The sequence below is a fragment of the Podarcis pityusensis genome (assembly GCF_964106645.2).
Source record: "Podarcis pityusensis genome assembly, chromosome: 13".
Classification (NCBI taxonomy): Eukaryota; Metazoa; Chordata; class Lepidosauria; order Squamata; family Lacertidae; genus Podarcis; species Podarcis pityusensis.
The window spans coordinates 50,945,845-50,972,007 of NC_138038.1; the positions used below are offsets into that span (position 1 = coordinate 50,945,845).

Below are 26,163 nucleotides of genomic sequence, written 5' to 3' on the forward strand. Positions count from 1 at the left end.
ATTTTTAATATATATTTTTAGCACAGCATCCTGGACTCCTAAGCGGGAACGGCACCAGAGCAAGGGCTACAACAGGCAAGCTCCTTCCCTGGAAATGGGGGAGACACAGGGTGGGAGGTGCTAGTGTGCAGAGAACAAGGAAGAAAGGTGAGCAGCTTACACAGTGGGGGCAGCTCCATTTGCCCTCGGGGGCCTTGTCTAGCTCCGGATCCAGGCACACCAGGTGATAAGCTCTGGGACATGAATCGCAGAGGATGATCTCCCCGCCCTGCTGACACACCTCACAGTAGTCTTGGTGGTCTGTCTCGTAGCCGTCTGCCTCTTCTTCACCAGCAACTGCAGGGCCGGGAAGTGGGGAGAAACCAGAATATGGCATGAAGGCACCTGAGCTACGTACAACCTACTCCCTTACCTGGGCCAGGGCAGGTCTAGGATTGGGAGTCATCCATCTTCCTCCCTTAGAAACTGAGGGGTATTCAACAAATTGCATTTACCGCTCGTCCCCAAAAGGGGATGGAACTGAAAAGCAGCAACTGAAGGGAGAAGAGGCTGGATGATTAGCACAATGAAAGGTGGGTTGAATGCAAACTTCTCTCCAGGGCTATGGGGGCCTGTGAATGACACAAACCAGTGGGAAGGAGGCGTGGCTGAAACTTCCCAGAATTCCTTTGCCACACACAAACAGGAAACTTGGAAAATGGCCCTTCTGCCCTGGCAGCTGAGAAAGCAAGTCTTTGCCCCTTCTGTCGTTCTTTTTACAGGGAAATCTAGTAGGATTGTCTTTTTCTAACCCAAAAGAACTCAGGCTAGTGGCCCATCTTGTTCAGCATCCTGTTGTCGCAGTGACCAGCCAGATGCCTGCAAGGAGGACATGAGTACAACAGCACTCTGCCCACCTGCAGTTTTCATCAACTGGTTTTCAGAAGTTTATTGCCTCTGACCATGGAAGCAGAACACAGCCATCAGGGTTAGGAGTGATTGATAGATACATATATCCTATAATCAGGAAATGAGTTTTTTTACCTAACTACCATGCTCTAACCTACAGCCCACGCTCACCTTTTTTCTTCTTCCGTCCAGGTCTGCCCCGCTTGAGTTTCTTCACCCGCCCTGAACTGTCAGAACGCACCGAGGAGCTGTGAACACTGGAGTTGTCAAGGTCAGATTCTTCCTCTGGCTCTCCCACCTCGTCACTCTGAAACAAATGCTGTACATAACCGGAGCAGCCCTCCATTAGGAAAGGCCCATACAGAAGCAGAAGTAAGGGGGAATGGGGAGAGAGGAAATGGTTTCTGGGAGGTGGGGGAGACGGGCTTGGCACCTGAGGTTAGTATCTGCCCCAAGGAGCAAGCAAGAAGAAAAAGGAGGTGGCTTGCCATCCGGCCCTCCTCGGTTATGGCCGGGGGGTGGAAGGAGGGAGTATACAGCACCACTTAATACAGTTATAAGGTAAAGGTGAGGGGGCAAGAAGGAAACACAAGTGATATTATAAGCAAACAAGCATACCTCCAGTCATACCATGCAAACTCAGTCTAGCCTGGTTTCCATAGCCCATAAGAAAAATCTTATGCCTGTGGTGGGGCAGGATGGCTTCAAAGGCAAGCTGAACATTATGCAGGCTATGGCAGCACCTGGTGAAATCTCAAAAGCCAGAAGGGCAGCAAAAAAGGTCAGTCCAAGAACCCTCCCCATGACTAGCACAATAAGCAAGCAAAAGAGCCAAAGGGAAGCAAATGAGCTGCATTTGCATAACAAAAACAGGTCACAGAAATCCAATTTTGGCAGGTGGCTGTGATGTCTTCTTTTAAAACTGCACAGTTCTTCAGTCCGAAAACGCCAAACAAATAGAAACAATGCCCATCCGCCCATCACTTTTCACCCAGTCTCCACATTCACACCCAGTGGACAAGGAGAGGGTCTTACTGAGCTGCTCTTTTTGCGCTTGCCCCCAATCATGCCCAGCTTGATCTTCAGAGGCGCCATCTTCTTCCCCTTCATCTTCCTCTTCATCTCTGGGATGCGAGGACTCTTGCTCCGCTTCTTGTGGCCTGGACCTTTTGTTGAAATAAACAAATAAATAAATAAGCAAGCAAGCTGTCATATGAATGTGTTCAGTGCTCTCTGTCTCCCCCCCACCCCCTGCACACACATTTGAAGAGCAAATAGATAGGCGTTTGGGGTGAAGACGTTGGCTCCTGTGAAGCTACAAAGCAGCAAACAGATGGCGGAGCTTGGCAAGAGATTCCCCCTACCAGATGCTGAGAAGCCAAATGTCCTGGCTGCTGTCCTCTTCTACACCGCTCCTCTCGGAAAGAATGGGGTGTTGGTCGTTTACCATGAAGGCCTATCCCGGCCAAGTGTGAAGGTGGAATCTTTATATGAATGGACTCCTACTTACTACCACCTAAAGCAGGCAGGATCAGATGACACCAAAATGAAACATTTTGCTGGCTCAGGAGGCTTAGCCTCCGTTCCAATTCCTTAACAAGCCGATCACATATTGTGTGCATTAAGAAACTGGAGGAAAAAGGAATATTAGGAAAACAGAAATAACAGAGTCTCCACATCTGGCACAGGTGGACAATTATAGCCAAAGCCCCCATGTGCCAGTTGGTACCCAACCACCTGAAGAAGAGCAGGGCTGGATGCCTCTGGTCATACTGGGCCAGGACGAGCATTCACAATAAGGGAGCAAGGTTCCATTCTGTGCCCACTGGGAGGCAGGCATCCCAATATGGATATCTAAGACAGCAGCAGTACATGTTGTAGCACACTCCTATCAAATGCTACCTCTGTCAAAGCACAGGCATGCATCCTACAATATGTAATGAAAAGTATCTGCTGAGGAGTAACTCACACACCTTCATATCTTTAATATTGAAGCATTGGTAGAAAAGGCTGCAGTGATGCCAGGTTGCCCTGGTCGAATTCAACGTGATTTTAAACAGTGTAGGCAAGCTTTGTACCTCAAGAACTAGCAATATACGTGCACTGATCCACCTAATCAGAGACGTCTTAGGCATGTTTTGGCCTAGGTTAGAGGGATTAAAGGAAATACAGAGGCAATCTGAGTGCCTGAAGGGCACAGTGCTTCTGAAATGGATTTTAGTGCCTTGCGCATGTCTAGCTTGTGCCAAGCTTTCTTCAGAGGGGTTAAGGTCAAAGAAAGGCAGGATTAGCTCCTGAGAGTGATGGGACAAGGAATTAACTTTAGGGATAAAGGATGAATCTGGTCTTGAAATCACTCTGCCCTTTTCTATAATACACAAGGTGTATACACAGGAGCCTGTCATTCAGAGGCATACTGTGATAATGTCATCATCACATGGGAAAGCACCTTCAGAAGAGGAGCTTCAGACATAGAAACTCAAACAGCTCATGAGTGCCTGAAGAACATGATCTGGCCAGGACAGTACTGAGAACAGGGCTGCCACCTGTCAACGCAGGTGCTCGATGATCAGCTGTAGTTAGAGAATAAAAATATTGAGTCACACTAATGTCCCTCCTGGTCTGTAGGAGAGCCACCTACTCCTCTTTGATGACATTAGAAAAAGGGGAAGGAAATGGGTTTGCTTGACAGCAGGTTTGTGCTTAAAACAAAAAACAAAAGAACACTGCTGCCCTAGATATCTGCTGCACAGGTTCTGAGGTTGGGTCCTGCAATCTCAGAGCACTTTGGGAGTAAGTGCTTAGCAATGAAGGCAGACCACCCTCACTCCATTCTCCTTAATCTCTGGGACTTATAGAAGTTTCTCCGTTAGTCTACTTTCCTACAATCTTCTGAATAATGCCCCCCCCCCAGCAGTTGGAGGCACCTTTCCTTTCCCTAAGTGTTTTCTGACAGCTTGCAAGAATCTGCAACCCCTAGCAATTTTACGGCCAGCAGATATCTGCCCAGCAGTGTGTGCTTGGGACCCTTCCAAGCTGATTGGAGCTTGGAAGGAAAGGAAGCCAAAGAAGAGTTGGAGGAGGGTTGCTGGTGAAGTGAGCAGTGGTGCCACAGCTCCCTCTCTCAAGCACTAGCTCAGGGTCCCTAGCTATTGTGTACATTCCTCAGCTACAGCCTGCTGTGTTAGATCCAGTGTAGATACTTGAACCAAGGAAGTACCACCAGAAGCTGCTACAGTAGTGGATGCAGTGCCATGCAGCGCAACCAGTGCAATCTTCACTGAGGAACTCTTGGATTGAGCAGCAGAGAAAAGCAGAAGCTGGAATCCTGTATGTTGTTTACCATTCATATAAGTGGAGCAGACCACTGGGTATTGCTGCTGCTATACCCCCCTCAGCAGCAAGATCAGAAAATGGCATTACTTGTTCCTCAAGGGAAAACGTTAGCATTCCAGCAGTCCTCCTGCATAAGGAGGCCCGCTCAAACCTCACTGTGCTGCCCCAAAGCAGATCTTTATCTCTGGAGACAGTCAGGAGACCAGAGTGGCAACAACAGCTGGTAACAGACAGCGGTTTCTGAGCTAGCAATACTGCTTTTTTATGCTCTGCTAGAAGGAGATTCAGGGTACTACCAGTAATGCTGTCTGCTTCCACTGACGACCCTCCTTGGGTATCCACTGTGGGGTGCCCTGCAGCAGCCACACAGGCAGTGAAGGAAACAGTGCTATTGGCAGCACTTTTTAACCTTCTCACCAATCCTCCTTTATTTCTATTGATGTCCTTGCAAGATTGAGCTTTGCCTACTGGCGCTGTGACCAGGCAACAGAAAAACAAAGGGAAAAGAGGAAGCGATGAAAGATAAGGAGGCAACAGTTTTTGTAATTTTTTTATGTGTAAAGCCAGAGAGAAGAGCATGCGAGTATGAAAGCTGAGAAACCTGAGAAAAAATAGCAGAATGTCAAGGTAAAAAGCTGTGGTAAAAAACAATCACCATAGAAACAGAACAGCTGCTGTTAACCTGGGCAAGGTAGGAAAGGAGCTGAAGCGGAACATCCCTGAGTCAGCGAAGTCCTTCTGGTTTGGTGTCACATGACCTGCCTCTGCTGGGTAGCAGTAGGAGTCTGTTTGCTTGTGGATGTCTTCCTTCCACTGGACAGAGAAGTGAGGCTGTCATTGGGTGTGGGGAACTAGAGGGCTTAAAGTTGGTACTTTGGGAGAAGAGTGGAGTCCTGGTGTGCTGGGGTATGGATTGCTGGGAGCCAAGATCTCTGGGTCCAGGGTGAAGAACCAGCCCCACAGCTCTAGGCACAAGATCTGACATCTTGGCTCTTTATGCTATTGGTGTGACAAACTCAAGGCCACTCGGTGGCAGACACGCACATTGTATCCCACTAGCCCACCACCACCACTCTCCAGAGCTCCAGTGTCAAAACATTGGAGAGGTCTGGCTTCCACAGCAAAGGGAAGTTGGACAGATCAAGCCAACAGCTTTGTCTAATGCGCTCATCACACACGGGTGCACACACATCCTTCTGCAAGGCCTGAGGTCTCCTGCTACTCACCTTTGCCTTCTTTGGTTTTGGCTTTGCGGATTGGAGGAGGCTGAGGAGGAGGCTGCAGCGGTAGTGGCGGTTGTGGCTCAGGTGAAGCAGTGACAGCCGACACTGCAGCCGACACCTGCTCAGCTACTGCGGCTGCAGCTGCGGCAGCTGCTGCAGCCACAGCTGCCGTCGACCCTTTGAAGGGGTTGTTGGCACTGAACTCCCGCCATTTAGCTCCCATGATAGTCATCATTTTAGACATCGGAATCTTGGGGTTCTTTTTGGCAATAAGAGGCCTAGGAAGAAGGGGAAACGAAACAGCAATGTAAGTTCAAGCGTGCAAACCCTACATCATCCCTTTCAGAGAATATCAAAGAAACGCTAAAGAAGATTTGATGCTCTTGCACTCAGCACGCTTCTCCATACAAACTTGCTACTATTTTTAATGTCCCTGAGTTCTAGTCTCATGAAAGAAGGAGAAAAACACCTCCCTATACATCTTCTCCATACTATGCATGGATATGCACAATGGAGTTGTATTCAACCAATTTTTATTCAGCGTAGACTCTCCAAAATTATTGGCCATGACTAACTTAGGTCCATTAATGCCAGTGGGTCTAACAGAAATAAAAGTTATCTGAATAGAACCCAGTACCACTATCATGTGTGTCGCCCACTTTACAAGCCATGTTTCTAAAGTAAAAAGTCCCAAATGTTGCAACCTTTCCTCATACAGAAGTTGCTCCAGCCTGCTGATCATTTTGTTTGTTTTTTTGTCTTTTTCCTGCTGATCATTTTGGTTGCCTTATCCCATTCGGAGCTAAAACATAAAGCCTGGAAATCCTCACACCAGTTAATGATTTTGAAACAGACATTTTTTAATTTATGTGAAATAAATCCTGAGATTAGAGAGAGGACTGAGAAGCTGTGCAGCACCTGGAGCACCTTATAGAATCCAGAAGCAATTAAACCTTCCCCACTAATAAGGCCATCAACTGGGCCTTAATGAGTTTAGATTAGACTTCAGAAGGAACCCAGGTATCAGAAGTATTAGAATTCTCAAATCACTTCCTTAGCAGAGGAAGAGCTGAAGATCTAACTCCTTTTAAGACAGAAATGGAAGTATTTGTGGTTTTATTTTGGTGTGTTGGGGTTTTTTACACCGAGGAGATGCTTAGAGGTGTGTGTGGTTCTGAGCAACAATCAACAATGAAATTCCCAAAATCAGCACATGAATGGAATATTTCAGAAGTGGCCTGATGTATTTGGGATCTAAGGCAAACAATAAAAGCAGCTTCTTCCAGGTCTGAAAGTTATTAACGTTCCACAAAACAAGTGAAACTAACCTGGAGGCATCCCGTTGGACTACAGGATCAGTCCAACATGGAAGCAGCCTATTCCATAGAGCAAACCAAAGCATTATACATAAATCACCCCAGCTTGCCCCTCCCCTGGGGCTAACCTCATAGCCCAGCAAGGCAAGGATTACAGTAGCTTGCTCCTTTTGGCTTTTATCTGTCTCAAGGGAAGACAAGAACAGCCAAACCGGAACAGGCCAGTGCTCTGTTTAATCCAACAGAGGCCAACACCACACTCACAGAAACAAAGCACCATGTTGCCGTACAGGGCTGGAGGCGATAGCTCTGACCTCCTCTCCTCCTTCATCCCTCTATCCCTGCAGCCAAGAACCCTGGAGCACAAGACATCCATCATCTGCAATAATCCTCGCTGCAGATGCTGCATCTTCTTGATCTCTCTGCCCCCAACCAGCCTCAGCACTTCATCTGCTGTCAACACAAAGCGCTCGTAACCAGCATGTCGACGTTTGAACCAACTGGGGCTCGAGTGTACAAGGACCTCTGGGATTTTGGCTGGCAGACATTCACAGCCCTTGTGCAATGGGCATAAATACAAGCTTTCATCCATCTGACAGGGAAAGCCACGCACAAGATTCTAAAGGGGTTAATTTCTAGCACAGCAAACCCTGGCCCATGATCGTGCTCAGGCCCCGAATTCTGTCAGGATCCCTGCTGCTTCTATCCATAGGCCAGGCCCTGGAGCCTAAAACACCTGAAATCATGCTCCAGACCCATCCATAAGATTTCACATACATTCATGTCTAAGAATGCAGCCAGAAAGGCTAGACTTCTGAAAAGTGGAAATGGAGTTCTCAAAATACTGAAACCTGTACAAAATCCCAATTTCTTCACTTGCATGGTAAGATTACAGAAGGGCATTATTACATACATACACGCGCGCGCGCACACACACACACACACACACACACACACATACAAAGTGGGAGTAACAGAAGAAAGGCATAAAAACTCAAGTCTTCCTAGAATTCCTGTTCCCTTAACCCATATGATTCTATGATTCTATATGTGGTTGCCAGTTTATTATTGTATCACACGTACCAGGACACAGCTCCAGATCAATTTATGCCCTGGGCTTTGTGTTATGTCACTCAACAGAAAAATTTCAGGTTTCGACTTGAGAGTAATGCTATATTCCTGGTGATGGGGTAGCCCAGCCATTTGCTACAAACACACATACTGTAACTGGGTTCCAGAGGAACAGCTGTCATTCACTCCCAGAAATGTAAGGCCTAAGAACCTCTTGAGCCAAGAGGTCATCTTGTTTCATCTTGGCTAACAACAGAAAAATCTCCCTAGCTTGCATCTGCTGAGGGCCTTTTTACCTGAAAGCTTTTTTTGTTCCCCTGTTCCAAGGGAAGGATGATCCAAGGAGGATGATCCTCATCTTTGTAGCTGCAGAGACAAGTCTAAAAAGCTCAGCGAGTCACTGGCAACTGATCAATTCCAACAATGCTCCAAGTCTCCTTTCTTCCACCCCTGCCACCCAATCCTTGCACACCATTTCCGTCCTTGACTTCCAGGTTGTTCAAGCCAGACCAACCACAACTTCAACCATCTATGCCTAGGGATAACCTTTAAACCATGATCTGAAGTGAGGCTACACACCAGTTTGAGGTTCATCCCTAACCATCGTTTGTCTGATTCAGGTGTCATGGCAAACTATGGTTAGAGCAACCTAGAAATGGAGGAGGGACTCAAGAGGAGAAGAAAGAGGTGGAGAAGAGAGCATGCAAGCCCATTTCGTATTCCTCATCCTCCAAATCACGATTTGGAAGATTTTCTGAACTGAACCAATAAGAAGGCTGTTATGCAGAGCTGTGCTATGATCTCATTTTGACTTCTTAATTATTGATGGTCACCATGGCCCATAATGCACTGCAGACTATTAAGGGATGCTATTAAAGAAATATGAGCTCTTGCTTTGAAAAGGAGGAGGGAGAGGGGAGGAAAAAGTCTGAATTTATTTCATTTCAAAATGCTTTCCAGAAATAGGCGGGGCTCTAAGACAAAGACAGGCCCGCATAAAACAAAGCAGCAGCAGGCCTGCCTTGCCTTGCATGTGGCAAGAGACTGACAAAGAATGCAGTGGGGGAAATGGGGAGGCAGAGACAAGTACAACAGCAAGATAAACAAAAGGCCAGCAAATGTCACTCTTTCGGACTGTGATACTATATGGGAGCAATTCTACATCCAGTGAGAGACAGAGGTGGAATATTAAAAACAGATCAAGGAGCAGAGTGAGAAGGGGGTGGAGAGAGAGAGAGAGAGACAGAGAGAGAGACAAAGAACACAATACAAAGATGGATGGATGCAACATGACAGACTCATATCACTGTGACGCTGGGAAAAACTACAGATTATATCTCATCCTTCCTCCTGCAGAGAAATTGGATTCTCCAGGGACAAAACCTGTTTAGAAGCAGCACCAATAATAGCCACCTGCGATAACACCTAAGTTTTCCAACTCTTCAGAATATTTGTGCTAAACTCATATTTCTCTTCCATTTCCGTGATCATGTCACTTTTTATTTTGATGGTTAAAGCGGCTTCCTTATCCCTCCATATCAGTCTCAAGCTTCAGTCCACACTTTGAAAGCTGTTCACTTCTCTCCATCCCTTTCTTAAGAGTTGTAAACCGTGATCTTGCCCCAGCCACAAAGCAGCCAAAGCAAAGGGCCTTCGTGAGAGTTTGCTCACTCTTCAACATCACTACCTATGAGATGCTATAGTTGACTGAGGGGAGGGGAGGATGGCGGCTTCAGAATACAGCAGGGTTAGCAGGCACCATTTGTACTGCAGCACCATTCTTGCCCCAGGGATGCTATAGAGAACAGATTGCTGGATTCAGATAAATGGGAGACCCAGCTTCAAATCCCTGGGGCTCTGCTATGAGAGTCACTGGATGGCCTCAGCAGATCTTCCACTCTAGGCCTGAATAACTTCACAGGGCTGCTGCCAAGGACAGAAACGTGCCAGGAACAATAAAGCACTTTGCACACTGAAGGATAGCACACCACCAGATACTACAGCATATGGCAGCTATGGAGACCTCTAGAAGTCCTGATTATACACTGCATTTCAGGAACACAGATGTCCCAAATGCACAGCAGATCTTTAAGCCCTCGGGGAGCCACGAGGAACATGTGAAAGGGCTCCAAAGGGCCTTTCCAGCAGGAGCTCCATCTTGTTGGTCTTGAGGGAGCTCTTGGCTGATCCCAGCAGCAGCAGGGGAAGGCGGCAAACTGCCTCAGGTACAGGCGAGTGCCAAACAATTTAAAGCTAATTAGAGCCAGGCTGAGAGCTTTACTCTCCGAAAGCCCCACTGGCAAGCCTGTCCCCTGAGCCCCTGGCACAAATCACTGACTTGATTAAACTGGCGAGGCCCAGGTGGCCTCAAGATCTCATGAATGTTGGTGCCGGATTGCTGCCATTGGTCACAGAGAGTTGTTGGCGGCAGAATGCACCTCTGCCCGCCAAGCCAAAGCAGGGAGATACGGGGGCCTGCCAAGGCCACTGGCAGCTTCCTTGTAGCTGACATGAACTCAGCTTTGCCTGGATTGAGTCACAGGCTCACAGCCAGATAAGCCCTGAGGTCTGTGGATGCAGATGCCGGGCTGTCTGGTGCTCCAGTACCTGCATTTAACAAGACTGTTTGCTGAGAAAGGCTATCTACAGCACACTCACTGCAAAAACAGGGTCTTTTGCTTTCTCATCTCCTCCTCTTCCCCACTCATTGCCTTTTTGCCATTTCACTATTCCAACTAGTAAAGAGAGGCTACATTCATGCAAACTGTTGCTTCAGTTTAACAAACCACTCACATTCCTGCACAGTTCCCAGAGACAGGAATAAAGGCAAAGCAAGACTACTCAGAGACCTTCACTCCCAAGGCATTTGTTCATTTAGAAACATCATAAAGAAGGCTGATGGCCGAAGAATTGATGCTTTTGAATTCTGGTGCTGGAGGAGACTCTTGAGAGTCCCATAGACTGCAAGAAGATCAAACCTATCCATTCTGAAGGAAATCAGCCCTGAGTGCTCACTGGAAGGACAGATCCTGAAGCTGAGGCTCCAATACTTTGGCCACCTCATAAGAAGAGAAGACTCCCTGGAAAAGACCCTGATGTTGGGAAAAATTGAGGACACAAGGAGAAGGGGACGACAGAGGACGAGAAGGTTGGACAGTGTTCTCAAAGCTACTAACATGAGTTTGACCAAACTGTGGGAGGCAGTGGAAGACAGGAGTGCCTGGCATGCTCTGGTCCATGGGGTCATGAAGAGTTGGACATGACTAAACAACTAAACAACAACAACAAAAGAACATTAGAAAAGCCCTGAAGCTGGATCAGACCGAAGGCTGATCTAGTCCAGCATGCTGCTCCTACAGCACCAACCAGATGCCTCTCAGGAGCCCACAAGTAAGACATGAGAGCAACAGCACTCTCCTACTTGTAGTCCCCAACCTCTCATCCTGCAGGTAGACTACAGCCACCAGGACTAGTAGCCACTGACAACCTTATCTGATATGAATTTATTTAATCTCATTTTAAAGCCATCTAAGTCAGTGGCCAATGTCACTAGTGCTTAAAAAGGAGTGAAGAGAAGAAGTTGGGACATCCTTACCTGACAACACACTCTTCCTTGAGGGAAGAAGTGGGTAAAGGATTGAGGGGACTTATTCCTGTACATAAAGAGTGTGTACATGAAGCAAGAGTATGTGATCTGCACAAAAACAGGTTTTTTAAAAATTATTTGAAGACAGCTGTTTACATAGTTTACCCCACATCTCCAAACAACAATCAGTGTCTGATTTTCTTTAGTTTGTGAATTGGTGGACCTTGAAGCCCACCATTCCTCCTGGATTCCAGACACTCACCTCATAAACTGGCTGAAGGCTTTGTAATTTGTCAGGGTGTGATAATCCTCCTCGGAGAAGACATGATCCACATCTTCCAGCCCCCAGGTCATGAGCAGCTGAGCAGAGGATTTCTGCTCCACCTTGAAAGAAACATGAAAAGTTCAGTATATTTTGAGCTATTTAAGCAAAAATCTCCCTGCTGTGCTACTGTTGCCTTGCACCAGGGGAAGAATGTTGGGACAAGAGACATGAAGGACTGGAAATGCAAATGGGTCTCTACATCAGCACAGTAGTGTGCCCTGAGAGGAGCTGAAGTGTGCCTTGACAAATGAAGCCACCATGCTGGATGCATCCACCACTCTGTGCCTGCTGGAGCATTAATCTCCTCACACTCTACCACTTTATGGACAGTGGCATCATCCCAAGGGACGGAGGAAAGGCCCACTGGGATTCTGCAACACATTCTGTGCTACAGCTGACAAATAAATATAGAGGAATCCCACAAGCATCCCAGTACACTCTATCCCTGAATGACACTGAAGGTGGGAAGGCAGAACACCAGGAGGCTGAACTTGCTAGGCAGTTGTAAGAAACATGCCTGACCATTGTTCTGGCAGTTGATCAAGAAAAACAAACCTGTATTTGGTGTAGGGTCAAGGGTGACTCCGGGTTTAATCCAGAAAAATAAGCCCACCTGGTATCAGTGGGCTTATTTTTCTGCTTTAAGAGCTTCCAGAAAGCAACCTGAGCAAAATATGAAATGTTGCCCTGTGGGGACCCTTTTGCTACTAACCCTGTTACGTGTCTCCACAGAATAATGTCAAAGAAAGGAGCAGCAGGCTCCAGCTTGGGAACAATGCTACCTTAAGGACTGCTCTCTCCCATACAAAACTGCCCAGTCGTTAAGAGCTCAGACCCCTGTCTCTGGGTCTCTCCACCTACTGGAGCAAAGCATGTGGTATCCCATGACAGAGTTTCTTACATTACAGCACACCAGGTCTAGAAGACTCTCCCCCTTGGAGGCTTGTTTGGTACTGAGCTCAATGTCTTTTTGGAATGAATTGAAGAGGCCTATTTATTTGCCCAGGTATTTTAAGATGTGGAGCTCTATACTCTTTTTTTCTGGCATTCTGCTTTTCGTTTGCTACTGCTTTCCAATATACAGTGGACGCTCGGGTTGCAAACATGATCCATGCAGGAGGCACATTTGCAACCAGCAGCGTTCGCAACCCGCAGCACCACGTCTGTGCACACACAGGTTGTGATTATATGCTTCTGTGCACGCGCAAAGTGCGGTTTAGCGCTTCTGCGCATGCGCAACCACCAAAACCCGGAAGTAAACCTTTCCGGTACTTCCGGGTTTCAGTGGGTCCGTAACCCGAAAAAATGCAACCTGAAGCATCTGTAACCCGAGCTATGATTGTATCTCTATGTATGGTTGTATTGTATTGTTTTTATATTTTTAAACCCTGAGACACTCTGAGATCATTTATCTACTGAATATGCATTCAATAAAAACCTAAAATAAAGAAGATCAAAGTCCCTGCCTTTCACCACTGTAAATGCCGATGAAGAATAAACACAGGTGCTGGCAGAGGTTGTGTGAGGAGCCTGAAAACCTCTCTTCCAGGGCCCTGTGGAACTCTCTGCATTCTTTTGCTGTGTCTGTCTGCCTTCCTCACCCTGCTTTGTCTCGGAGGTGGAGTTCGATACATGGGCATCTGGAGCTGAGGCCATGCCATGCACCAGGGGGGCGGGGCGAGCTGCGGGGGGGGGGGCAGCATGATCCACGCATGATGGAGCGATCTGCCACACATGGCGGCAGTGGGGCCATCCGCTACGCATGGCTAGGAGCAGCGGGGCGAGCCCCCCACAGTGTACCTTTTTGTCACCCCCCCCCCATGGATGACACCCGGGGCAGACCACCCCCACCCCCCTTCCTACGCCCCTGCTTTGCCTATGGCTTTTTCAACAGGTGGCACTGAGAAAAATATCTGGGCTTGTGGGATTATCCAGAAGCCAACACAGTGTGGAGAAAGTGTTTGGCGGGTTTATTGCTGCCTTGTAATTCTCCAGTCAGTGCTAGCACAACCTTGCATGGTGGAAAAGTGTGGGGATTGTTGAAAAGTACAGGACTGCAGAAACACAGACGGGTCTAATTCTGGGTCTTGGCATGAATACAAAACCTATCATTCTGCCCCTCCCATCCCAACTGTTTTGTTTTCGTTCTTATTTTTATTATGTTATTTTGTGTTATCTTTTATTTTTACACTAAGATCTTCAGATGAAGGGCGGCATACAATTATTATTATAATTATTTTTAAACCAAGCTATTTGAAAACTGGGTGGTGGTGCTTCTAGTCTGGAGTCTGAGGTGTAAACTCCCTGAGTTATCCAGCAAGTTCCAAGGGCCCTCCCTCAGGAGGTTGCAGACTCTCCTTCCATGGAAGCTTTTAGCAGAGGCTGGATGACCATCTGTCATGGATGCTTTAGTTGAGATTCCTGCATTGCTTGGGGTTGGACTAGATGACCCTTGGAGTCCCTTCCAACTCTACGATTCTAGGATTCTACCTTTGGCTTTTGCACTCCATCTTCTTCCGTCTTTTTCCGTCGTTTTGTCTTTTTCTCCTTCTTCTCCCGATGCTTTCTCCGCTTTTTCTTCCCCACTCCTCCATAGTCGCTGCCACCACTCTCCGACTTGGCCCGATACTCCTCTCGGTCAGATTCAAACTCATCCTCGCTGACCTGCCAAGGGGAAGACAGAGAGTGAGAGGGCACAACAAGTGAGATCATTAGCATTAATTAGCAACAACCTTCCTGCTGGGCAAAGGAGCCCGTGCCAGGACAAGGGCAACCCGTTCATTATGGTGAGATAAAGCGGCTTAGCAAAATAACCAGCCTGCAGTTACTGTCAACCCACAAAACAAACAGTAAACCTTGAAGAGATGATTCAGCAGCAGAATGCCTGAGGCAGAAAACCTTCTGTTACAAAGCGAGAGCCCCCAGGGAGGTGCAGCCCACTGACAGGGAGGCCCAAAAACTTATGTGACTGGTGCATGGGAAAACTAGGGATATTACGCAAACAACTCATTTTCATCCAAAATGAAGAGGGGAGATTAAAAAAAAAAACCTATGAGGAACCTCTCCCACCCAGTTAAATGTGTGCCTTTTGTGCCCCTCCATTAATCCACCATAGCCTTCAACAAATGCAGAATTCCATCTCTGCATACCAGGACTACATAAGCTGAAGAACCAATTAGCTAGCATAGCCGGGGGTGGGTGGCAGGGAATCCCAGTCCAAAATCAAACTTTGCCGTTTCTTTCCAGTGGACTCTTTAGCCTTAAAGGGGCCAGAATGGCCAAGGCATCAAGGAACCCTGCCCCCCATTGCAAACTGGTTCCCCACAGGCCCCAGTAAGACAGTCTTGCCACTATCACGACTGCCCCATCATACGTCCACCTCCTTCAAAAAGCAACAAGCCACTAATGCCATTAACACATATGCACACATGTGCAAAAGTGGAGAAAAGGAGGCAACTTACTAATTTCTTGCGCTTCCTGGGCTTCCCCGGCTTGTTCTCTTTCTGCTTTTTGGGCCCTCGTTTCTTCTTCTTGACAACAAGGGGGCTCTCCAAGTTGCGCAGCTCCTCCTCCTCTTCGTCTGAAAATAAAGGGGGTGGGAGGGAGGGAAATGAGACCAACGAAAAAAGACAGAGAGAGAAGGAAATCACTTGTGTGCTTTGCTACTTCTGGGCAGCCACTGCTCCAAGCTCACACACATGCTGAAACAATTATCCTCTCTCCGTTCCTCACACTGTGCTCTCTGCCAGCAGGTCTCACCACTGCGCTGAAAGAGCCATGCTAGGGGAAGCTGGAAACCCTGGTGGAGTTCCTTCTCGTCCTCCTCACCCCTGTGGTCAACTTTATCCAGACAGGCTTGAACGATTCTATTTTTTACTATTATGACTGTTTTGCTTTCACTCTCCCACCCCACCCCCACCCTGCTTGGTCAGAAGAGCAGCCATCTGTTCCGACACTCTCAAGACGGTCACAGGGCACAGACGACAATCCCCCTAAGGGACTTCCACAAAAACCTTGGCTCATTTTGCTTCACAAAACACTTGAAGCCATGAAGAAGGGCAGTGGGTAAGGAGGGGAGGCAGCGGGTGACCCGCCTTTTGGCACAAAAGGCTGCAAGTGCATATGGCTCACCACAAAAAAAGCTTGTGGGTTGAAATTCAAGGCCAGGCAAAGAAAGGGCACTTCGGAGGCTACAGCCTCACCCACCCTCCCATTGCTGAATGGGGAAGGTTGATTTAGTTCTACATAAGTGCACCGAGCACACCCCTCCTCACAAGGGGATGGGGAAGGAGTAAATGCACCCTTGTACGTAACAAAGCATGCAAACAGGATGAAAGTAAGACACGTCTGTCTGAATGACCCTAAAGTTGGTCTCCTTTGTTCATTGGAGGGCTGCCTACAAGTTCATCTCCTCCCTTCTGTCCTGTTGCAAATGCCAAATGCCAATACTCTGCACCTGGCACGGCCAACTTTCCTACCCTCAAAAGAGATTATGCAACCCTTTATATGGTTGGGAGTTGCAGGTCACTCTCCCTCCTCCTGCTTCTTCCCCAGCCCGATGTTCCAAATTCTCTTAATTCCAGTCTGCGATGGCTAAGGACCCCCATGTCTTGGTGCCTTGCCAGCTCACCTCCAGCAGCTGCTGTCTGATGCTCCTCCCAAAGCACTACCACCCTTCCTTTACAGGCATCCTCAGTCCCAGCAGATGAATGGGAGACCTGGGACTGGTCACTGCTCAAGTGCTTCCCGGTAGCACTGCAAGGCACAGTGGAGCCAACTGGGTGGGCTAGGGATTTAAAGAAAATCCTCCAGGCAGGCTGGCTGAAGGCTGGTTGTCACCGACATAGACACTCTACTATGCAGCAGGTGTAGCAACGAGGCATAACTCCTTAATAGGAGTCACCCGGGCCAACTCCCCTCTCGTTCACACTTCTTGTAAATCAGAAGCGACTCCGCCGGCATCAACTGAAATTACTTCAGTATATTAAGACAGAGGAGGGACCATTAATCCTCTGCGTTTTCTCCGACAGCTTTTCAGCCTCCTGCTCCCCTCGGTGCACAGAGGAAGGCTCTATCTACAGCGAGCCGCACACGGAGGCTACACACGCCGCCGACTCGTTAATATCACAGGACAGCCGGCTCAGTGGTAATTAGACGCTCCAGAGCCACTCTGCCCCCTTGAGCGATTTCTCTTGTCTTGCCAGACAAGGCGGGCGGGGAAGGAGACAGAAGAGCCTTGCTGCTAACCTGGCTGTGATTAATGTGGGACGTAACCCCACTAAGTGTCAGTGCTCAGAAAACCTTTCCCTAAACTAGAAGGACCAATGCGTCAGGTTCTGTCACCGTTTGCCCAAATCCCTTCCAAGCCTGAGCAACGCAAGCCTTTGTGTTTTATCTGACGCTGACCAACCCCGCTTCCCAAGAATTGGGTTGAAATCTAGGCTCAGGGCCCCTGAGATGGGAGAATCACAGACTCTGTTAGTGCTGCAGCTCCAGGCTTCTGAAATGAGTCTCCTACTGAAATTGAACAAACAAGTTCTTGTGGTTAGGAAGTGACTGAAGACATTTTTGAGAACCCTTTCCCTGAAGTACAACCCACAAAAATAAATCTACAAATAAACAAACAGGTGGAAGGAGACTGAAAGTCCACCAAGCCCAACCCTGGAAGTAAGAGGCAACATCTATCCATCCCAGATTCAAATCCTCACATATCCATGAGGTTTAGTGGATGAATGACCTTGGACATGCCTCAGCCTAACCTACTTGGAGCCTGGTTGATGCATATATGAAATATGAACTGTAACGTATCTTGCACTCTGAAACGTCCTGTATAAGAAGTATCATTATGCAGGATTGCTCCTGAACCTATACTGCTCCTGCTCACACCTCAAGCAACTTCTCTCAATAGCCACTCCCGCAACCCTTGCTGCTATGCAGAGAACCACCACTCCAAAAGCCATGATACAGCGAACTGGCTTAGCTTTGGAAAACCTGTGTCCATTGCCTGGCCTCATTACAGGTCAAAGTCTCAGCCTCAGTTCCCCCACTGGAAGTCCAGGTAAAGGTCTAAAGGGAACACAGCTAGGTGCCCTGCTGAAAATAAGGTGGTTGTCTGCCCAGAGCCTGGATTCAAGACTGCTGAGAAACCTCTGTGGACACTGCTCCAAGTCCCTTGGGGAGAAAAGGTGGACAATGTAACAAATGCATAAAAATCAATTTATCCTACAGCTGCCAACCCAGCTGTTCTTCCTTTTATCCTTCACAGTCTGGCCTAAGTTGTCTGCACACCAGGGACACATATTAAAATACTCTCAGACTCCCACCAGTATTTCCAGACGAGGAAAGGCAGGGCAGGGGAGAGGGAAACATAGGCAGACATGTCTTGCTGGGGGAGACCCCTGCCACACGCCTGCTCCCTTTCAACCAGCATTGAACTGACTACAAGCTTCATCTGATAAGAGTACTGTTGCAAGTGTATTCCCTTGCAACATGGGTTTGTTTTCCCAGAAACTCCAAGGAGGCTTGATGCTTCAGGGAGACACAAAAGGGCCAAGCAAGGCACAGTGCATCTGGGCATGAGATATGTGGTGAGAAGGTTCACCATATGATGACTGGTTGTGACAGCTGTAGAATTTTTTTGTTGGAAGAGAACGAGAACTCAGACTGATCCAAATCAAGCTGCTGCTATTAGAGCGGAGAGATTGTTTTGTGTGAAGAAGAAATGTATCTACATGTGCCCAATACCTTATGGGCACCCGTGGGCATGACCTAATGGTCAATTCCAAATTAGAATTGTGCCCTTCCCAGGCCTGATCTAAAGCATTCTAAAGTTTCAGTTTCATATTCCCATTGCAGTTTTCTTTCCTGCTGCAGAAGGTAGAACCCGAACCAATGGCACCAAGTTACAAGAAAGGAGATTCCAACTAAACATCAAGAAGAACTTTCTGACAGTAAGAGCTGTTTGACAGTGGAACAGACTCCCTCTGAAGGTTGTGGACTTTCCTTCCTTGGAGGTTTTTAAGCAAAGGCTGGATGCCTCTCTGTCATGGATGCTTTAGTTGAGATTTCTGCATAGCAGGAGGTTAGACTAGATGACCCTTGGGGTCATTCCAACGCTACAAATTCTTTGATTCTATGATAACCTCTCATCAAGCCTAACTCTTTTAGTAGTATTTACTGTATTTTTCCATGTATAACCCCCCGCCGTGTATAAGATGCCCCCTGTTTTTTGGGACTCCAAATTAAGAAAATGGGGGGAGGTTGTCAAGAGTTGTAGAGTTGTTAAGCTTTTTTGGCAGGATTGCCCACAATTGTTGAGCTTTTTTTTGGTGGGGGGTTTGCCAAAAATCACTCAGCTGACTGACTGACGCTTAAAATCGCAAAAGCCACCAATCGCCCACCCAATTGCCGCAGGGGCAGCCGATCGACAACAGCCCTTGCTGCGGCCACCAATCAACCACCCAATAGCCACTGACAATCTCCTGCTCGCGGCTGCAACCCATCGCCCATTTATACACTATCTGTGTATAAAACGACCCCCAATTTTTAACATAATTTTTAAAGAAAAAAAAACTCGTCTTATACATGGAAAAATACGGGATCTATATCAATAATTCACTCCAGATAAATCTCTTGAGAGCCCGGCAGATGAACTCCATTCATGCCCCTATTTACATAAGATAGGAATGGGTACCAAACCCCAAAAAGCTGTCTTCTTTGCTTATTCCAGTGGCACTCAGACAAGGTGAGATACCATACATGTGTATACCATCCTTGTAACATACAGCCTGACCTGGTCATCCAGTGCTGTGCCACCTCTATATGTGCAGCTGCCAATAATGAAGTCACCATTCACCAAGACCCCTCAAACACAGAGAGCAATGCCAACCAAAGATCTAGAACTACCTCTTGCTGGATAACATCAGATATGACCCCAAATACCTTTGGCCAAAGCTCCTGCACCAGAGGACTGTCCCACCAGAGATATAAAAAGAAAAGGGAAAGCCTCCAACAGTCTCTCCAGCATCATGGCAGTAGCTGCTTGTCTACATGCCTTGACCGCACTAATGTGAGGTAAGACCTGTGCACCTCAGCACAGAAGCTCTAATTCTCGCTGAGGTTGTACAGAGAAGTTTTCTAACCCACATTCTCCCCCACTTGTCTTCTGGAATTACAATATCCAAATCCATCTCTCACACTGATTTTTGGCTACCTGCAACTCAGATATTAGCAAACTGCAGGTCCTAGAAAAGGGGTAGCCAACATGGTGACTCAGATATTGTTGGACTACATCTCCCATCAGCCCCAGCCGGCATGGCAAATGCCCAGGGATTGTGAGAGTTGTATCTTAACAACAATCTGGAAGACACCATGCTGGCTGGTTACCCCTATGCTAAAGATAGCACCCTTCAAGTCATTCTCCTTGCTCAGGCACATGCTTTCATATGCTGTCACAGACCTCAACTGCTCTCCAGATCACAGTAGCCTCTTTGTGAATGCCTTCACCTAATATAACTGAAACCCTTCCCCTTTGCATTCTTTCCATGATTAGTCTATGCTCTCTAAGCAGTTGGGCCAACTTAAACTAGATCTCTTTGCCCAGCTTTCTGGTACCCTCCAGATGTTGTAGGACTACAATTCTCAAAATGATGGCTGGAGCACCTGATGGGAACTGCAGTCCCAACAGCAACTAGAAGGCACCAGGCTGGCAAAGGCTGCCTTAGCTAATACATCCCTCCAGTCTTGTACTCTGAATAGTGACCATATTTGTCCTTGTGCCTACATCTCGGATAAGCCAATAATATAAATAAGCCACTGTATCAATAAAAAGATAAAGGGACCCCTGACCATTAGGTCCAGTCGTGACCGACTCTGGGGTTGCGGCGCTCATCTCGCTTTATTGGCCGAGGGAGCCGGCGTACAGCTTCCGGGTCATGTGGCCAGCATGACTAAGCCACCTCTGGCAAACCAGAGCAGCACACGGAAACGCCATTTACCTTTCCACCGGAGCGGTACCTATTTATCTACTTGCACTTTGATGTGTTTTCGAACTGCTAGGTTGGCAGGAGCAGGGACTGAGCAATGGGAGCTCACCCCGTCGTGGGGATTCAAACCGCCGACCTTCTGATCGGCAAGTTCTAGGCTCTGTGGTTTAACCCACAGCACCACCCGCATCCCCCACTGTATCAATAGTCATACTTAAAATAGGCACTTTATTTATTATTGGACCAGTTCCTTAAGATGTCGTTAGCAGGGGCTATCAGAAGATATAGATCTCTCTTTTCAGATAAGCTGGAGGCTAACATTATTTTCTACAATCCTACTTGCCCATTTTTACTGAGGAGAAAAAATTACACAGTATATATAAATAGCACCAATATTGCGGTATTTTCCTTTCAACTGGCTGGCCAGTCTATAACAGAAGTTAAAGACAAGGCAGTTGTTTTAGACTGCAGGTGAGTGGTCATATATTGAATATTCCCATACATAAAAAACCAACAACCCCCAAACACACTTCCTTGAAACGTGGAAAATCAGTGCAGGGTCTGATGTGCTAATTTACAATCTGCATAGATAATTACATAGGAAAGTGTTCAGAACTATAATCGCCCACCTGTAGTCAAATGGTACAAGTCCAGAGTTCTAGCACCTCATTCTCCTAACTTGTAAAACAGCTCTAGGCCACCCAGAGAGCTTCACAACTAAACAGGTATCTGAAACAGTGTTTCTCATGTTCATCACATCATGTTGGCCCCTATTAACAATAGATTGTTGTGACGATCAATGACTTGAGGTCTATGAAGCAACGCACAGCCTAGAAGTATCACAGAGATTACAATACATAGTACAGTAGCAGCTTTACATTTCACCTTCATATTTAGCATTAATTCCCCTCCAAGGGCTCTTGCAACAACTGTGGAACATCACAGGTTCTCTGCCCTTCCCCAACTACTGCTAATTATACATCTGCACAGGATTTGGCCCACCAAGGTAGCCTGGAACATTTGCTGATATTTTTAGAAACAGGGCGATGAATGAGTTCCAATCTAGACAGGGGAACATCATCAAGAGCACAGCCAGTTCAGAGAGAGAGGCAGTAGCTTCCAACTTACGCCAGGGAGCCAGAAGTCACCGCCACCCAATGTCTCTTGGGTGACCTACTACACAATGTGTTGTCAGGCTCTGAAGTCCTGGCCCCTCTTTGCTCATTTCCTATCACCCCACCCTATGAGCCACAGGACACAAACTACTGTATAAATCACAGCTGGCACTAATTGGCTCACTGCGCCAGCAGCTCTGCTGAGAGGTCGCAGGCTAAACGGGGCTGCAGGAAGCTAAACTGCCCTCTTGTGCCCCCGCAGGGGGGTTCCTCCAGGTCAAAGATTAAACATACTGACTACAGAGAAAGTCAGCGTGTGCGTGGGAATAGCACAGCGTCCACCCTTTGTGGGTAAACAGAGAACCTGCGTTTTTCTCTTCAAACGTGGTGCAAATCCAAGCCCTTCCTCCCCACCCACCCAGCAACAGAATTTTATATCCACAATACAGGCCAGCCAGATCTTCCTTGCTCATGCCAACTCGGCCTCCATTTACAACAGTGCCAAACTCAAAATAGTCACGGGAGCTGCTCCGAGAGATAAATCAGGCCTGTGGGGGAAGCAATCACATACAAATGTTGGCATCATCAGCTCAATCCCACCTTCCCAGCTCAGATCTGCCCATCACCCTCTCAACCATCTGAGGTCGGCCAGCTCATACAATGCAGGCACATGCCTGCTAGATTTCAAAGACAATCCAGTGACTGGTTGAGTCTCTTTTCAAATTGCAGTCTAAAAATACCCATCTTCCCCAGCAGACCTCCTAATTTTAATGTCTCAGATTAAAACCAGGTGCAAAAGCAGATCTAGGTTTAACTAACCAAGAAGAGACTGATAATCCACTACAGGCAGAGGAAAGCGGGCACGGGACATACATTACTACATAATCATTGCCCACAGAGTCAACCAAGCACTTTTGTGTTGTTTTTCAATCTTGCAAATAAAGCCGAAACCCCCACCGCTTCCAAACGCTTCCCCCACCCCACTTCAGTTAACAAATGCTGTTAAGATTAATGGATATTGGTGCAATAACCACCATTCAGGCGCCCCTCTTCCACCTCCTCCCATTCCTCCCTCCTTTTCTCTGCTTGCTATATTTTTGCATCTGGCACAATCCTAGCTCCTTCTGACAATACAACATTTATCTCTGAATCCTGCAAGCTGATTCACCTTGTTGCATTTCCCTCATACCACGCCGCCTTCCTTCTGCTTCTGATGGGATGGAATTGACAAATACGAGGGGGGGAAATACATCAGGGTAGGCTTATCAGACACCCCCTCCCCCGCAACTCTTGTCAATTTCTAATCTATCTATCAATCTTTTTTTCCTCCTACTTCTTCCACGCATTCTTCTCCCCCTCCACCCCCCCTTTCCTAATCATAATATTGGCACACATGCGCAGAAGATTCTTATATTTGGCAGGCAATCAACTAGAATTTTCCACACACGTGATATTTCTACTCCCTACCTTGAAAATATATATTATATAAGGCTAACAAAGGATCTGGAAAGGAAATGGGGAGGGGGGATAAGGAATGTAGATGTGTAGCCATAACTACAAATTACAGAAGACCAACCCTGCTTAGAATTGTCATCTCTTTCACGACAAACGGTATTTATGTATTTCAATTTAATACAAAAAAAAAAATGGATGGCCAATTTAGAAAAAAAAGAACAGCGCCTTTTATCTGTGTCAGTTAATGGAGGAGAATAACAGCCATTTCCATTAGTGAGAAATCTTAATCATCAGGGTAAAAACAGTCATGCGGAGATGAGGGTGGCAAGGGGAAAATAGCATATTCAGTGAGATGGGGAAAGATTTACGGGCATGGCTCAATTCTACAATTTGTCCACCAAAAGCAATGCTGGATTAATAGTGAGGCAGGGTTTTCTAAACTGTGATTTCTCAAGAGTTGGGCATTGTAGGAAAGAAACAAGAATGAAGCCATCACATTTTCAAAAATAGCTTGACAACCAGCTGTAATCTTCAGCCAGTGGCTGAAAACAGGATGACTGTCTTCTAGCCAGTTACACCACTACAAATCTAGACTAGAAGGGCACCAACTGGCAAGAAGCATTGCTGGCACACACACAATTGACAGATATGTGCTCCAATGAAGTTGGGGGAGGTCAGAGCACCAAGGCTTCCTTCCAGATTTCCTAGGCCTTCTTACATTGCAAGGGGTGGATTACCTTGTTGGAGTGTGAAACAGGGTGAACCAGTTTAATAGCAAGAATTATCAAAATATGGAATGCTTGTGGATTAGAAGCCAGTGGTTCAAAAGTAGCCTGCAAGTGGAAAATGAATGAGTTACCGGTATTTCATTATATTTCTTTTAATACTTTGGTATTGTCTTTCTGCTTTCCTCTAGCACCTCTCCTTGCATTGGTGGACTAGCCTGGTGCTTCCCAAACCCCTCTGTTCTTCAGGTTATATCCACCACCACCACCCTGTTGCCTTTGCACTGTGCTCTTGGTCAACACTCTCCTTTCTTCTGACCCCAGGTGCCCCAGGGTGTTATATTTCCTGGCTTTCTTCCCTGCAGAGTCCATTCCTGATTACAGCATGGTCTTCTTGACAACCATATGTCAGGAGTGCTCTGATGGTGTTTCCTGCTTGGCAGGGGGTTGGACTCGATGCCCCTTGTGGTCTCTTCCAACTCTATGATTCTATGATTCTTCATTCCCCCAAGCTCTACTCCTGAGCCCACTTCTGTACTCTCTGGGCCTTCCCTTCCCTTTGCTTTCCTGCATTCTCCCACCTTCCACTCTATCTTGTGCAACTGTACAAGCAACATTCATTTCCATGGAGCCAATACCTAGATTGCTGTCATGTCAAAGCATTTCTTTAAAATCCACCTACATTCTTGGAGAATTAAAGCATTGTCAAGTACAACTTTTTTGCAAGTCAACTGGAATGAGATTCCACTATGGACCTGGTAACTGCTCTTACCATCCTTGGAACCACAAGCCCTTCCATTACTATGCCCAGTGCAGAGATTATGAAGTTTGATCTCCCTGTGAATTTGCAGAGTTGTGCAAAGTATAAACAACTATAAACAAAAAACCTCATCATAGATAAAGGCTGAAAAGGTTCCTCCTACAGGCAATAGGAGCAATATCTAGTTTGCAATATTCTAGTCCACATGCCTTTTTGTTGTGGTGTTCCATCATAGGAGGAAAATTACCCTCTAGATTTTGAGCCCAGGAGCTCACACAGATTCCTGATGAAATCACAGGCAACATCTGTCACACTGCTTCAAGCAGCACTGGCTTGTGATGAAATATCTACTGCCAAAAAAAAAGCTTCTGGCCAGCTGAGGGACCTCCAGCCTGATACAGTTTCCCATTACCAAAGTAGCTGTTCCACTGTCAAGATATATGCTGTACATTAGCCAACCACAGAATGGGGGGAGCTGGCCTTTCCCAAGAATACTCAGAAATGCAGTTGTTGTTTTCAATGAGAAATTATTTTACACCTAGGGTTATAGCTATTTGTGTGGGCTTGAGACAGGTAAAGTTAATTCATAAAGTAGCAGGAACTGTTGCTGGAAGGTCCACAATCTAATTAAATCAAAGAAAGGTTGATAGGTAGCACCCTTTCTACAAGGATCAAATTGCCCATTTTTCTATCACTCTGGAAAGCTGGTACGTACAACCAGTTTTTCTTAGAAATGGCAAAACTGCAGGTGCTGCAAGGTCAATATGCTCAGCCACAGTCAGAGTGTGGAAAGGGTCCATCAACTTGTGAGATAACCATATCAAGTATTTAGGAACTTCTTGTGCACACTCATATCCAGCCTGTGCTTACACTGTTACCTGTTCCTGCAAGATACAGGGTAGCACTTTTCGAATTAACTATGCTCCATAAAACAAGTCACTGCCATTGTCTGTCAGTGTCAGCAGAAACGAACCCTAAAGAAGCATTTCCTGTGCAAGTTATCATAGCATAATAAATTGTAAACTTTGTATGACAGAAAGCCATTTTGTTTCTCACTTTGCTCATACTGCACTAATATTTAAACCAGAAGCAAGCGAGCCAGCAAGCAAACCTACCTTGTTTAAACACATGTACCAGTAATTTCATCATCTGTAAATTATGTGATATCCTTAACAATACCGAAAGAGAGGACCAGAGGGTCACCGATAATTAGAGGGGGCAGATAATCAGTTTAAGTAAGACATAAGTGTTGTGATGGGACGTGGGTGGCGCTGTGGTCTAAACCACTGAGCCTAGGGCTTGCCGATCGGAAGGTCTGCGGTTCGAATCCCCGCAGCGGGGTGAGCTCCTGTTGCTTGGTCCCAGCTCCTGCCAACCTA

The 26,163-nt window shown here is 46.8% G+C and overlaps 1 protein-coding gene across 4 annotated transcripts in view; it reads right to left on the minus strand.

Annotated features, from left to right (window-relative positions):
* The window catches only part of CHD3 (chromodomain helicase DNA binding protein 3), a 58,188-nt gene that overhangs the window by 29,361 nt on the left and 2,664 nt on the right, over positions 1 to 26,163 (minus strand). The window contains exons 1-8 of one of the 4 annotated variants that reach the window (XM_080979583.1): positions 23,013 to 24,423; positions 15,207 to 15,325; positions 14,236 to 14,409; positions 11,683 to 11,804; positions 5,451 to 5,725; positions 1,924 to 2,054; positions 1,060 to 1,207; positions 161 to 336 (exon numbers count right to left, since the gene is read on the minus strand). In XM_080979583.1, the coding sequence (XP_080835709.1) occupies positions 161 to 336; positions 1,060 to 1,207; positions 1,924 to 2,054; positions 5,451 to 5,725; positions 11,683 to 11,804; positions 14,236 to 14,409; positions 15,207 to 15,325; positions 23,013 to 23,031 (1,164 nt within the window). In that variant the 5' untranslated portion in view covers positions 23,032 to 24,423. Of the gene's footprint in view, positions 1 to 160; positions 337 to 1,059; positions 1,208 to 1,923; positions 2,055 to 5,450; positions 5,726 to 11,682; positions 11,805 to 14,235; positions 14,410 to 15,206; positions 15,326 to 23,012; positions 24,424 to 26,163 lie in introns of those variants that run through there. The other 3 variants (XM_080979581.1, XM_080979582.1, XM_080979580.1) reach the window with 3 other exon arrangements.